The 13,112-nt window shown below is 44.4% G+C and overlaps 1 protein-coding gene across 2 annotated transcripts in view; it reads left to right on the forward strand.

Moving 5' to 3' along the window:
* Positions 1–5,505: 5,505 nt before the first annotated feature.
* Positions 5,506–13,112, forward strand: part of plekhg4 (pleckstrin homology domain containing, family G (with RhoGef domain) member 4) — an 82,424-nt gene continuing 74,817 nt past the window's right edge. For both annotated transcript variants that reach the window (XM_051959814.1, XM_051959812.1), the window contains exon 1: positions 5,506–5,598. In XM_051959814.1, coding sequence (XP_051815774.1) covers positions 5,596–5,598 — 3 coding nt within the window. In that variant the 5' untranslated portion in view covers positions 5,506–5,595. The remainder of the gene's footprint in view (positions 5,599–13,112) is intronic.

Genomic DNA, 13,112 nt, shown 5'->3' on the forward strand with positions numbered 1-13,112 from the left:
TATTATAGTATCGAACTAGACTAACACATTTAAGCTTTGTTAAACAATGATACATAAATTGAAAACAAACGGAAACTCCGGACACGAGCTTTAAGGATTTGCCATATCCCGTCAGCATAAGTCCAAATACGTCTTTCTTCTCAATGAAACACTTCAGTGCCGTCCTTTGTTTATCTTTCAAGTTGAATTTTAGCTTCAAATCTTTAAGGGCTGTAGCCAAAGCCGAGTCGAAAGATAACTGTTTATTGTGCGCCGGTTGTTTCTGTCAGAATCGTCGCGCCTCTGTCGTCACTTCGTTACGCCCGCCTTCTGACTCTACACTTCATGGTGATTGGTCCGGCCAGTTTTAGGAGAATCCAGCCTCGAGCCTTATGGAGGGTAACTAGACCCACCCTGGCAGAGAATTAAATTCGTTGCCATGGGTTGTCTAGCGCGACTAGGCTGTATATCTGTGATACTGATTTATTGAAATAACATATATTATTTGGATTATAGACTTTTCATTTGTTTCCAAACTTTTGGGTCACCCTGTATCAATTTATTTATAGACCTCTAGCAAATATCAACCACTCTCCTCTTGTTCTTCATCTCTAGTAACTTTATCAATGATCAGAGTTCCACCTTCAGACTGGGAATATTTCCAGAGTTTCAGGTCCTTGAAGTCCATAGAGGAGAATGTCCCGTACTCTAGGTCAGTAAGTCTACTCTAGAACTTTCTCCAGTTGTCGGTAGGTCTACTTGACAACTTTCTTCAGGTGTCGGTTGGTCTACTCTAGAACTTTCTTAAGGTGTCGGTAGGTCTACTCTAGAACTTTTTCCAGTTGTCGGTAGATCTACTCTTGAACTTTCTCCAATTGTCGGTAGGTCTACTCTAGAACTTTCTCCAGGTGTCGGTAGGTCTGCTCTACAACTTTCTCCAGTTGTTGGTAGGTCTACTCTACAACTTTCTTCAGGTGTCGGTAGGTCTACTCTAGAACTTTCTCCAGTTGTTGGTAGGTCTACTCTAGAACTTTCTCCAGTTGTCGGTAGGTCTACTCTACAACTTTCTCCAGTTGTTGGTAGGTCTACTCTAGAACTTTCTCCAGTTGTCGGTAGGTCTACTCTAGAACTTTCTCCAGTTGTTGGTAGGTCTACTCTACAACTTTCTCCAGGGGACGTTGTCCTTTCCTGCTTCCAGTCTTCAAGTTTAGGATCATTTAGAACATTTCAGGTCCTTGAAGTCCGTAGAGGAGGGTTCAGATTCATCAGTTTTTAATGGACTTTTTTTCTATAATTTCTGAGCCTCAGAATTTCATCAGTCCATCAGATAGAACCATGACATTTAGGAGGAGAAACATCTGAGTTCTTGTAAAAACTGACACCAGATCAGTTTAAATCCAAGCCTCTTTCTTCTTCTTCTTCTTCTTCTTCTTCTCCTTCTTCTTCTTCTTCTTCTTCTTCTACTTCTTCGTCTTCGTCTTCTTCACCCTAATCAGATTTGGTAGACTTCATACAGTACGACTCCCATAATGAAACAGTGTTGTCCATGCTAATCTGAATCAGGTCCATGATGAACCGGTTTCCAGGTGACAGATACATCAGGTTCTGCTCAGGTTCTGTTCAGTCTCCACATCCTCTCCTCCTCTGCAGCTCTGATAATGGCAGCAGCTGTTTGTCTCCAGCTGGTCTCAAACTGGGAGCTGTGGGAGTCTGTCCTCAGTACTGGTCTTTGTTCCCAGTCAGCTGCTGGTGGCCACATGTGGGACGTGTTAGAGTCCTAATGGATCCAGCAGAGGTTTGGTTGGTCCATCAGAACACTGCAGCTACACAGCAGATTTTCTGAATAGAGCATCCAGTGTTTGGAGCTACTCTGGTCAGAGCTGCAGTAATTAATGAATCAGCTCTAGTCGATCAGTAGATAATCAGCTGTTGGTGATCAAATAGTAGCTTTAATGAGAACATCACATGGAGATGGACATTTAGTGGGCTGTCTTCAGGTGTTAGAACCAGATATATAGAGGTCTGGATGTTGGTGTTCATAGAGGTCTAGGTGTTCATGGAGGTCTAGGTGTTCATGGAGGTCTAGATGTTCATAGAGGTCGAGTTGTTCATAGAGGACTAGGTGTTCATAGAGGACTAGGTGTTCATGGAAGTCTAGATGTTCATAGAGGTCTAGGTGTTCATAGAGGTCTAGGTGTTAATAGATGTTTAGGTGTTCATGGAAGTCTAGATGTTCATAGAGGTCTAGATGTCCATAGAGGTCTAGGTGTTCATAGAGGACTAGGTGTTCATGGAAGTCTAGATGTTCATAGAGGTCTAGGTGTTCATAGAGGTCTAGGTGTTAATAGATGTTTAGGTGTTCATGGAAGTCTAGGTGTTCATAGAGGTCTAGATGTCCATAGAGGTCTAGATGTCCATAGAGGTCTAGGTCAGGGGTTCCCAATCTTTTCAGGCCGCGACCCCCAAAATAGGATCATAGGAGACCCGCGACCCCCCTTTCCCCCACATGTCCAAAAGTAAAAAAGAAACTGTTAAATGTGGATTAGCAGTGTTACGGGTAAACATTTGTCAGTCTAAAACAGCACAGCAGTGCGACGGATTATTCAAAGTTATGAGCAGTGCTGCACAACAATTACTGCGTGTTTGAAGAACTCACCTAATGCGATGGGTGGGCAATATGCACTGAGCAAAGAAGATCCAGTCTCGGTTTGATTTTGGAGACGGCAATTCGGAGATCGTCCTCCACATTAAGTCGAGATCTGTGCTTGTTCTTGATGTAAGTCAGTGCAGAGAAAGTTTTTTCGCATAAGTACGTAGAGCCAAATGGCATCAGTGTGTTCAATGCTGCTGCAGACAGCTGCGGGTACTCCTTCCTCACCGAAATCCAAAACTCATCCAGGCTCTTGGCATCAAAAAGCGCTCTCAGGGTTCGGTCAGATGAAAGTTCAATCAGCGCATCCTCAAAGTCAGATGTCAAATGATTTGTTTTTGCAGTGAACGGGGATCGGATCCAATCATGCCTTTCAGGAGCAGTTTCTTCTGGGAAATACTTTTTAAAATGATCCACAAGAGACTGAAGGTGATCCGCTACAGACGCCCTTACAATGTTCACACTCAAAGCATTTTCTTCAATAAAATCATCCAGCTCAGTAAACATGTCCATATGTCCAGCTTCAGCGCGCTCTCTCCAGCGCTCCAGTTTACGCACAAATGCTTGCACTTTGTCATTGAGGGTCAAAATGCTTGTGTTTTCACCTTGCAGTGACATATTCAACCCATTCAGTTTGCCAAAAACAGATGATAAATACACCAGCCTTGCTACCCAGTCAGGATCAGAGAGGTGTTCTGCGAGAGGTGATCTTTGGTCGGCGAGGAAGATGCGCACCTCTTCCCTCAGCTCACACAAGCGGCTCAGTACATTTCCCCGGGAAAGCCATCTCACCTCTGTGTGCAACAGGAGGCCTTGGTGCTCCGCTCCCATTTCGTTACAGAGGGTTGCAAACAGTCTGGTGTTAAGCGGACGTGATTTTATATAATTCACGATTTTCACTGCTGTGTCAAGGACGTGCTTTAACTCTGCACTCAGTGATTTACATGCAAGGGCTTCTCTGTGTATAATGCAGTGGGTAAAGCAGACGTGAGGGGCAACTTGCTGGACTCGTGCTCTCAACCCCTTCTTTTTCCCCAGCATTGCCCCTGCTCCATCTGTGCACACTGATAAGCACTCACTCCAGGACATACCTTCTTCTTTTAGCTTGCTGTCCAGTTTGTTAAAAATGTCCTCGCCTGTACACGCTCCTTCCAGCGGCGTGCAAAAGAGCATTTCTTCATTAAGCTTCTCTTTAAAAACGTATCTCACAAAAACAAGAAGCTGGGCACAATGCGAAACGTCAGTTGACTCGTCCAGTTGTAAAGTATACTTTCCTTCTTTCACTGCATCAATGAGCTGAGTCTTGATGTCCTGTGCCATCTCACTGATGCGGCGGGATACTGTCCCATCTGACAGCGGGACTTGTGTCAGCTCAGCGGCGGCTTTATCCCCGTGCATGACTCGACTCATCGCCACTGCGGCGGGTTTGATCAAACTTTCTCCAATTGTGTGAGGCTTTTTTGCTTGAGCAATTAAATATGCCACTTCATATGAAGCCCTCTGAGCTTTGGCAGGGATTGTAGTTTGTTTAGTTAGGACCCTCTTTTGCCCTCTTAGTTCTCCCTCCTTTCGGCGAAAAAACTCTGCTGGTTTTGACACAAGTGAAGGATGTTTAGTCGTCAGGTGTCTCAACATTTTCACCGGTTTAAGGCTCTCGTGAGCAAGGACCTCCGAGCACACTACACACTGTGGGTGTTGTATACCATTTACAACGTGACACACGAATCCATACTTAATAAATTCATCCCTGTATTTTCTTGATTTGGATGAAGAAGTGTCCGATTTGTGGGCTTGGCGGGCTCCCACCTTAGCCGCTGCCGGGCGATGCTCTGGCGGTTCTGTGTCGCAGTCCTCCGCAGACTTCTCTGGTGTTCCCACGGTGCTTCCTGCTCTGTCATCAGGCCTTGCCGCTTGCAAATCTGGCTTTTCAACTTCACTCTGTTTTTGAGTTGTGGATATTAGCCACCGTTTCATTTTGATAAAGGTCTTAATCGCAACTTCAGAAAGCTAGCTCTAGCATTAAGATTAAAACGAAGGGCACGTATGCTGCGTCATAGACGTAAACTTCATTTGTAATTGACGTAATGTTAAAATAATAATAACAAAAAAAAAACTTTTTTTTTCATATAGTTATTTAACTATTTTAAACAGATATTTCAGCAACAAAAAAATATATAAAATAAAAATTTAAAGGCCCTCTCGAAAAAATTTTTTCTTTTTTTTTTCTTTTGCTGTTCTGGAAATCATCTCGCGACCCCCACGGAGGGGTACCGCGACCCCCCGGGGGGTCGGGACCCCCACTTTGGGAACCACTGGTCTAGGTGTTCATAGAGGTCTAGGTGTTCATAGAGGTCTAGATGTCCATAGAGGTCTAGGTGTTCATAGAGGTCTAGGTGTTCATAGAGGTCTAGATGTCCATAGAGGTCTCGATGTCCATAGAGGTCTCGATGTCCATAGAGGTCTAGATGTCCATAGAGGTCTAGGTGTTCAAAGAGGTCTAGGTGTTCATGGAAGTCTAGATGTTCATAGAGGTCTAGGTGTTCATAGAAGTCTAGATGTTGGATTCAGCTGAGCAGATTAAAGAGCTGCTTCCTGTTGTCTTCAAGTGTAAATTTACCACCAGATGATTCAGATTTTACTGAATGTTTCCCACAGATGCTGAATAAAAAGTTAACAGAGAAAATGATGATAGTTCAACAGGAAACACAGTAAATGTAAACAACTAATCAGTAAACTGTGAACTAAACTCATCCAGCAGAGGGAGGCAGAGAGGAGGAGGGGGCAGGTCCTATGACAAATGACTGCCGGATGGTGGGCGGAGCTTCATAGGTGAATGGTTGTTGGGCGGAGCTTCACATGTGAGAGTCTGAGAGTTACAGCAGAATCAGAGCTGACGGGACGACAGACTGAACACACACAGAACATGGTTCCACACTGGAGTACAGCGACTACACACCACACACAGCATGGTGAGATCACACACACTGCATACAACATGGTGAAATAACACACTTGCATACACTGCAGCACTTAGAGTGTGTGTGTGTGTGTGTGTGTGTGTGTGTGTAGGGGGAGGGGACAGCAGGGTGTTGTGTTTCATTAAGGTGTATTCTTCAAACATTTGTCCTGAGGTGTGTGTGTTTTCAGTTAAACAGTCATTCTGTGTGTGTGTGTGTGTGTGTGTGTGTGTGTGTGTGTGTGTGTGTGTGTGTCCTGTTGTTTATGTTCTGGTTCATTTTCTGGGTTTCCACGGTGATGAGTCTGCTGTGTGATTGGTCGACTGAGTGACAGTAAATCAGTGAAAGTGATGGAAAACATTTTTGTGATGTGCAGAAAATAAGTTTTCCTTAAAACGTACTCAGGATAAGTTCAGTTCTTAGATTAATTGTTCACTTTGTCATCTTATTATATCAGATTAGTGTTTCTTTTTTTTCTGTGAGTAGAAACTAAAACCTGTTTCCCTCCTGATGGTTAATTAATCTGTTTATTATTTATTATTTAATGTTTAAAAGAGCTCCAGAGCTGCAGGCTGACCAGGTGAGCTCAGGTAACAGTGGAGGCTTTGTGATGAGGCTGTTGTTTCATTAGCGTGACTCAGACGCACACACCTGAGCAGGATGACGTGTTGCCGTGGAGACGGTGTGTGTTGGGCGTGTTGGTGTGAAGGTGACTGGCTGGTCAGACATGAAGCAGAACCTCCTCCTGACTCAGAGTTCTGCTTAGAAGTTCATGTGCTGGATGAATCCTCAGATGTCAGAGTGGAGCTGCTGTCTGCAGGTCGTTCTTTCATCTCCACGTCTGTTTTATCGTGTTTTCATTTAAAATGTTTGTGGCTTTGCTCTGATACAGAATCAATACGGCTCAGGTATTGATCTACGTATAACTCTAAGGACACTAGCTACCACTGTAGTACCTTCACAGTTAAACTAATGAAACTCATTCAGACAAACATAAAGTGATAAAGAAGTGTTTTTATACAGAACGTCTGAGACAGCGAAGTGATTTTGATTGGTCTGACCAAAATAAACTGACATGTCAGGTGTGATTCTACCTGAGAAATGATTAAACTCTACACTGAGACTAAATATTAGCTTACTGTAAAACTTATTAATGCTGAGACCCTACAGAGTGATTCATTATGGAGTCACTAGTATAGTAATATAGTTAAGAACTGATATAAAAATTACAGTTTTAATAACTATAGAGATTATCCCGACAGATTTAGAAATTATTTTAATATAATTTTATTCTTATATTTAGTTTATAACTATGAAGGGAATGATGTATGATGGAATAATCATCATCATGCATTTAGAGTCCATTCTTCCCCTCGAGGGGGTTGGACGGTCAGGTGGTAGCCCGAACTTGCTGTCGCCATTCATCCCTGTCCTTGGCCATGTCGACTGTAAGGTTACAGGAATGAAGGTCCTCCAGAACATTATCCATCCATGTTTTCCATGGTTTCCCTCTACTTCTGGTACCTTCTATCTCCAGTGTTTGGCACTTCCTTATCCAGGAGTGGCTGCGGTATGTGTGCCCAAACCAGCGAAGCCTGTTCCTTCTAAGGATGACCTCAAGGTGGACTAGGTCTAGTTTGCTGTACAGTATGGCTGTATCCACATGTGCCTGGGTGTTTACTCCGCATATCCACCGAATCATAGCCCTCTCATTCCGAAGCAGCTTAAAGCGCTCCTTGTTTCTTATCACCCAGCACTCCCTGACATACAACATAACACTGCGGACACATGAGGCATAGATTCTTCCTCTAGTGAGCAGACTTAGGGTGCGACAGATGAGGATAGGCAACAGCTCTCTGAATTTGCCCCACGCAGCTCTACAGCGTTTTGTGATGCTGGACAGGCTTCCACCTTCAGTGCTGATCGTGTCACCGAGATAACAGAACTTGTCGACGACTTCCAGGCTGTGGTTGTCTACTGTATGTCAAGCTGGTCGAAAGGGCATCCATCAATAGGCCTTGCCAGGCCTCTGCATCTGGGACAGCGAAAGGTTGGATCTTCTCTCAGCCTGCCCTGGGTGCCGCTGCAGGCCTTATGCACCCAGTGGGAGCAGCCTACACAGTAGATGGAATTCCTGCCAACCCCTGCTCTGCATACACCACAGGAGAATTTGCTGGTGTCCTTCAGTATGTTCAAATCCTTGCCACTGCACAGTATCTTCGTCTTTCCCATGTTGCCCCTCAGTCCTTTGCTTTCCATGTGTGTCTTCCACGTGGTCAGTCTGGCTTTCAGCTCCTCGATGCCATCCGTGATAATGACCAAGTCATCAGCGTAGAGCATCTTTCAGGGGGCCTTCATCCCAAACTCTCTGGAGAGAGCTTCCAAGACGATGATAAATAGCAGTAGGCTTAGGACAGAGCCCTGATGTACGCCTACTTTGACTCTGATGGGGTTGCTGTAGGTGTTGCCGACGCGTAGCTTGCTAGTAGCATTGCTGTACATAGCTTTCACCGTACGGACAAGCCATTCCTCCACTCCTGACTTTCTCATAGCCCACCACAGTACCTGCCTTGGGACTCTGTCAAAAGCCTTCTCCAAGTCTACGAAGGCGAAATAGAGCTGGCAGTTCTTATGAAGATACTTTTCCTGAAGCTGGCGTACAATAAAGATGGGGTTAGGGCTGCTCGATTATGGAAAAAATCATAATCACGATTATTTTGGTCAATATTGAAATCACGATTATTTACACGATTATGCCTTTGAATTTGGAACAGCATTTATTGAACAAGTTTGGAACAGCATTTAGTGAACATTAAATCTGTAAAGGCTGGTCAAACGTCCATCATTACATGGGGCGGCATGGCTCAGTGGGTAGAGTGGCCGTCTTGCAACTGAAGGGTTGCAGGTTCGATCCTCGCCCCGTCGTGCTCGAGGTGTCCCTGAGCAAGACACCTAACCCCGAATTGCTCCTGATGGGTCGTGGTTAGCGCCTTGCATGGCAGCTTCCGCCATCAGTGTGTGAATGTGTGTGTGAATGGGTGAATGTGATGTATCATGTAAAGCGCTTTGGGTACCTTGCAGGTATAGTAAAGCACTATATAAATACAGACCATTTACCATCATCATGGACTTCATTAGGACACATGAAAAACAAAGCAAATAACATTAAACTAAAATTCTGGTAGGGCCTCTGGTCTTAAAGGTTTTTTGCCAGAAATACCAGCCTGTTAAACTGATCAGGTTTCAGAGAGGAGCGCAAGCAGGAAACAACATTTCCACTCGTGCTAAAGACTCTCTCTGAAGAGGAAGAGGTAGCTGGAATACACAAATATTTCCTTGCTAGTTGCGACAGTCTTGGGTACAGCCTTTGGGCATCTCTCCACCATGTCAGTGGGCCGCCCAGGCCCTTCCTCTTCTTCTTCTGTGCACCAGCCTCCTCTGTACCACCAGACATTGCAGCTGTCGCAAGAGGGGCTTTCTCCTAAGAGAGAACAAAATATTTGCTTTTGTTATTATTATTATTATCATTATTATTATTATTGCTATTGTTATTGTTATGACCACTGTGGCACTGGCAGTCATCAACTCCTTCATCTCTGACTTCAGTCTCTCTTCAATCGATCCTCTGTTGTCTTGGGCGACATATTTGAGCTTGAATCTTGGATCCAGGGCAGAGGTCATGTCAAGCAGCTCCTGTGTTGCTATGTCGCTGTATTTGGTGTTAAAGTAGCTTAATATGCTTTTTTTTTTTAATCATTTTGGTAAGATCTGTGTCATCTTGCTGAAATTCCAAAAGGGAGTTGTTGAAGAGGTGGAGGGTTGGTTTCACAACAGACACACTAACATATTTCTCCCCCGAAAGTGCATCTGTGAACTCAACCATAGGGCTGAGTGATTTATTGATAGCCTCCAGTACGTCAATGTCCTGCCAGGAGAGGGCGAGATGGCTCAGCTTCCGGTCGCTAGACAGGACCTGGGTGATGGCCCTCTGTTGTTCAAGGACCCTTTCGACCATGGCCTGCCTCGATCCCCATCTGGTTGGACATTCGGTCTTCAGGGAGTGTTCAGGCAGATTCAACTGCTTCTGTGCCACTGCAAGATCCCTCTTTTTTTTCCCAACTGTAGGAAAAACTGCTGACGATCTTCTTGCAGACCCCCATTGCACAGCTGATCCTGGGATCTTTCATTGCATTCTCTGAGATTACAAATAATAATATTAATGATATTATTAAATAAATAACACTACACCAAACTATGGTATATTCTAACAATATAGTCTCGTACAGTGGGTCGTGATTCTGAAAAATTAACATGATTTGTTTAATTTTTAGCCAGTTTTCTATCTAGTCTGGTATTTTCATTGCACAACATACTTGTTGAGAATATATTTTTGAAGAAACATTTCATTTGTAAAAGTTGTTTATAAGCTAATATTGATATAAAGTTAACCCTTTAAGCTTCAGTCAATTCCAGCCGTTTTCAGTACAAAAAATCGCTAATATACTATTTTTAAATTAAAAAATGACGAAAAATACAGGGAATATTGGACGGGCATCACGAGGTGCATTTCCTTGAAAACGACCGATTCGGGGATTTTATACCAACTTCAGGACATGTTTTGGATAAAATAGTTTACTGGCTTGTGTCGTCTGGATGTAAAAGGTTGGATTATGGCCGTTTTTTGTGGAATCTTTTTTTTTGTGTGTAATAATAAACCCGGAAATGTGAGTCGCGCTGTGTGCGTTGAAGCCGTGTATAGAGAACGGATGGATGGATATTCTCAGGAATAGTCCTCAGGAATAAAGGCCGTTTGGAGACATCTCGCTTTCAATTTGAAATCAGCGTCGATGTAATGGAGGGTGAGGCTGATATATGGCTCCATGCTGCGGCTAGACCAAAGGTCTGATGTAATGGCGAACTCTGCTGCTTTTGTCACCTCTTCTGCCACTTTTGCTCGGCATTTTTCATACATAGCTGGCAGAACAACTCTGCTAAAACGGTGACGAGATGGCACAAAATAACGCTTATCCAAAGTATTGACCAACTTCTTGAAGCCTTCGCCTTCCACTGTGCTAATGGGGAACATGTCTTTAGCTAAAAAGTATCCAGCGTCATCTGTTATTTTTTTGTGCCTTTCGGAACTTGACAGATAAGGAGTTGCACTGTACAGTGCATCTTTGATAGACGCCTGCGTCGATGTGGGAGTTGTGCTCTTGTCTTTCTCCCTTTTCATGAGTTGGTCATAAATTACCTTATGGTTGAGTTTGAGGTGGTTGAAGAGGTTGGTCGTGTTGCCTTGCGGTGCAGCCACCGTGTTGAACCAGATTTTACAAAATATGCGTTTCTGCTCCACATCGTCTTGTTCGAATCCAAAATGTTCCCACACTAACGAAGTGGTTCTACCTTTTTTATCAACTAAGCGCCGCTTTTCAGACTCCCCCTCTGCCATCTTCACGAGTCCTTAAATCACCTGGCTGGATCTCCACACACACGGGGGTGGGGGCGTCGGCGTCGGCGTCGCGGTTGAGTTTCGCATGCGCGTCCAATAGTGGAAAACATCAAATAATCCTTTTTCCTCGATTACATTAATTTTGAGATCGGCTGGAGCCATAATTGTGATTAAAATTCAGTTAATTGAGCAGCCCTAGATGGCGTCAATCGTTCCTCTTCCAGGCATGAACCCAAACTGCATCTCGTTGATGTTCACCATTTCTCTGATCAGCTTCTCTAAGGCTCTTTCCAGCACTTTCATAGCCTGGTCAAGTAGCTTCAGGCCTCTGTAGTTCCCTCTCTTGAGCGCGTCGCCCTTACTCTTGTAGCAGTTCACAATGTAACTTTCGTCCCAATCTGCAGGAATGTGACCCTCTATGATGATGTGGTTCATGAGTTCAGTGAGGAGGCCAGTGCATCTCTCTTCTGATGCTTTTAGCATCTCAGCAACTACTCCCGAGGGGCCAGCTGCCTTGCCCACTTTCATCCTTTGGACTGCCTCTTTGACCATCTTCTCTGTGATCAAGATGGGGGCACCATGCACAGGATCTGTTGCTGACAGGTCATCTGGATTCCAAGGGAATTCTACATTCAACAATGTTTCATAGTGCTGTTTCCATGCCTTCTTCTTAGCCTCATCATCTAAAGCCATGACGCCATCATCGTCACGGATGATGGCATCATGTGTGAGAGCTCATGAAAACTAAGTTTGTGGAGATTTTATTTTAAATATTTAATGTGTTGAAATCGCCCTGTCTCTAGTGGAGGATGTAGAAGAAGCAGCAGTGAGTTAATGACCAGTTTACAGTCATCCAGAGAATATTAAACTGAACTGTGTCAGAATAAACTAATCATAGATCCTTACATCAGTCACCTCATTCTCATAAACCAGACCAGAACTACAGAGTTGGTTCAGAGGGTTTGGCCCAGTGATGCCTTCAGAGTTCCAGGATGAGTCTGGAAGGAGAAGTTCTTCTGTCTGCCTGCTGTCATGGAGGATGTTTTCATTGGTTTTAGTTTAGAAGGTAAACAGCTGCAATGATGGAACTCTAAACCTGGAACACATCTGGAAATGATTGAACCAGACTGCTGCAGGAGGAGAAGGTGGATAAAACTATGAAGTGACTGAAGCTCTGAGAAGACGTTGTGTTGAGGCTGTTCCTCTGTAGATCAGAGATGTTTGGACTCGTCCAGGGGCTGCTGGGTAAAAACACTGAGGGGTTGAGTAGGAATGTGTGGTAATGGAAGGTACTGATGGATGGAGGTTAGACTCTAAACACTAAACACTCATGGAGCGTTCGGGGACAGTCTGGCAGCAGGAAATCACACTTCTTCTTCTCCAGCTCCTACAACAACTGTTCACCCGCCATGGAAGGGTTAAGCGTTAAATCAGGGTCAATTTAATTTGACTTTTTTTCAAAAAGACTCTTTAATGTCAAACTGAAACAAATTCCTACAAAGTAATGTCTGGAGGATCAGAACTCCTGGATGGAACTACACCATGAAGACTGGAGAACACTCCTAGTGAGGGAGGCCACCAAGACTCCTCTGACTCCTCTGAAGGAGTTACTAGAGACTAATGAGGGATCATGTGGATCATGTTTGCCACACTGACCCAGTGGGCTCCGGTCCTGGAGGAAGCTGTTTTAGGGGTCAGATGTCAGTGGAAGCAGCTGATTGGTCGCTGCAGGAAACACTGGGATGTCTGTGGAGCAGGAGATGTTTCCTGTCTGCTGTCATTGGACCAGATCCACCAGAGTCCAGCTCACAGAGATTCTCAGGATTCATGTTCCCTCCTGAAACCTGAAGCCCCTCAGCTCAGACTGGAAACCCCCTCCTGAACGCCGTACCAGTTTAACACCGTAAAAGAAGAAGAAGATCCCTGCTGGGTGGATCTGACCTACTTCACTCTGGAACCTGCAGGAGATTGATATATCACTGTTTCAGGATTCAGATTTACAACTTTTTCACGTGATCTGCAGGGTTCTGGTGGTTTATTTCTGGAGACGTGTTCTGCAGGGTTCTGGAGGAGCTAC

This window comes from Acanthochromis polyacanthus, chromosome 2 (assembly GCF_021347895.1).
Source record: "Acanthochromis polyacanthus isolate Apoly-LR-REF ecotype Palm Island chromosome 2, KAUST_Apoly_ChrSc, whole genome shotgun sequence".
Classification (NCBI taxonomy): Eukaryota; Metazoa; Chordata; class Actinopteri; family Pomacentridae; genus Acanthochromis; species Acanthochromis polyacanthus.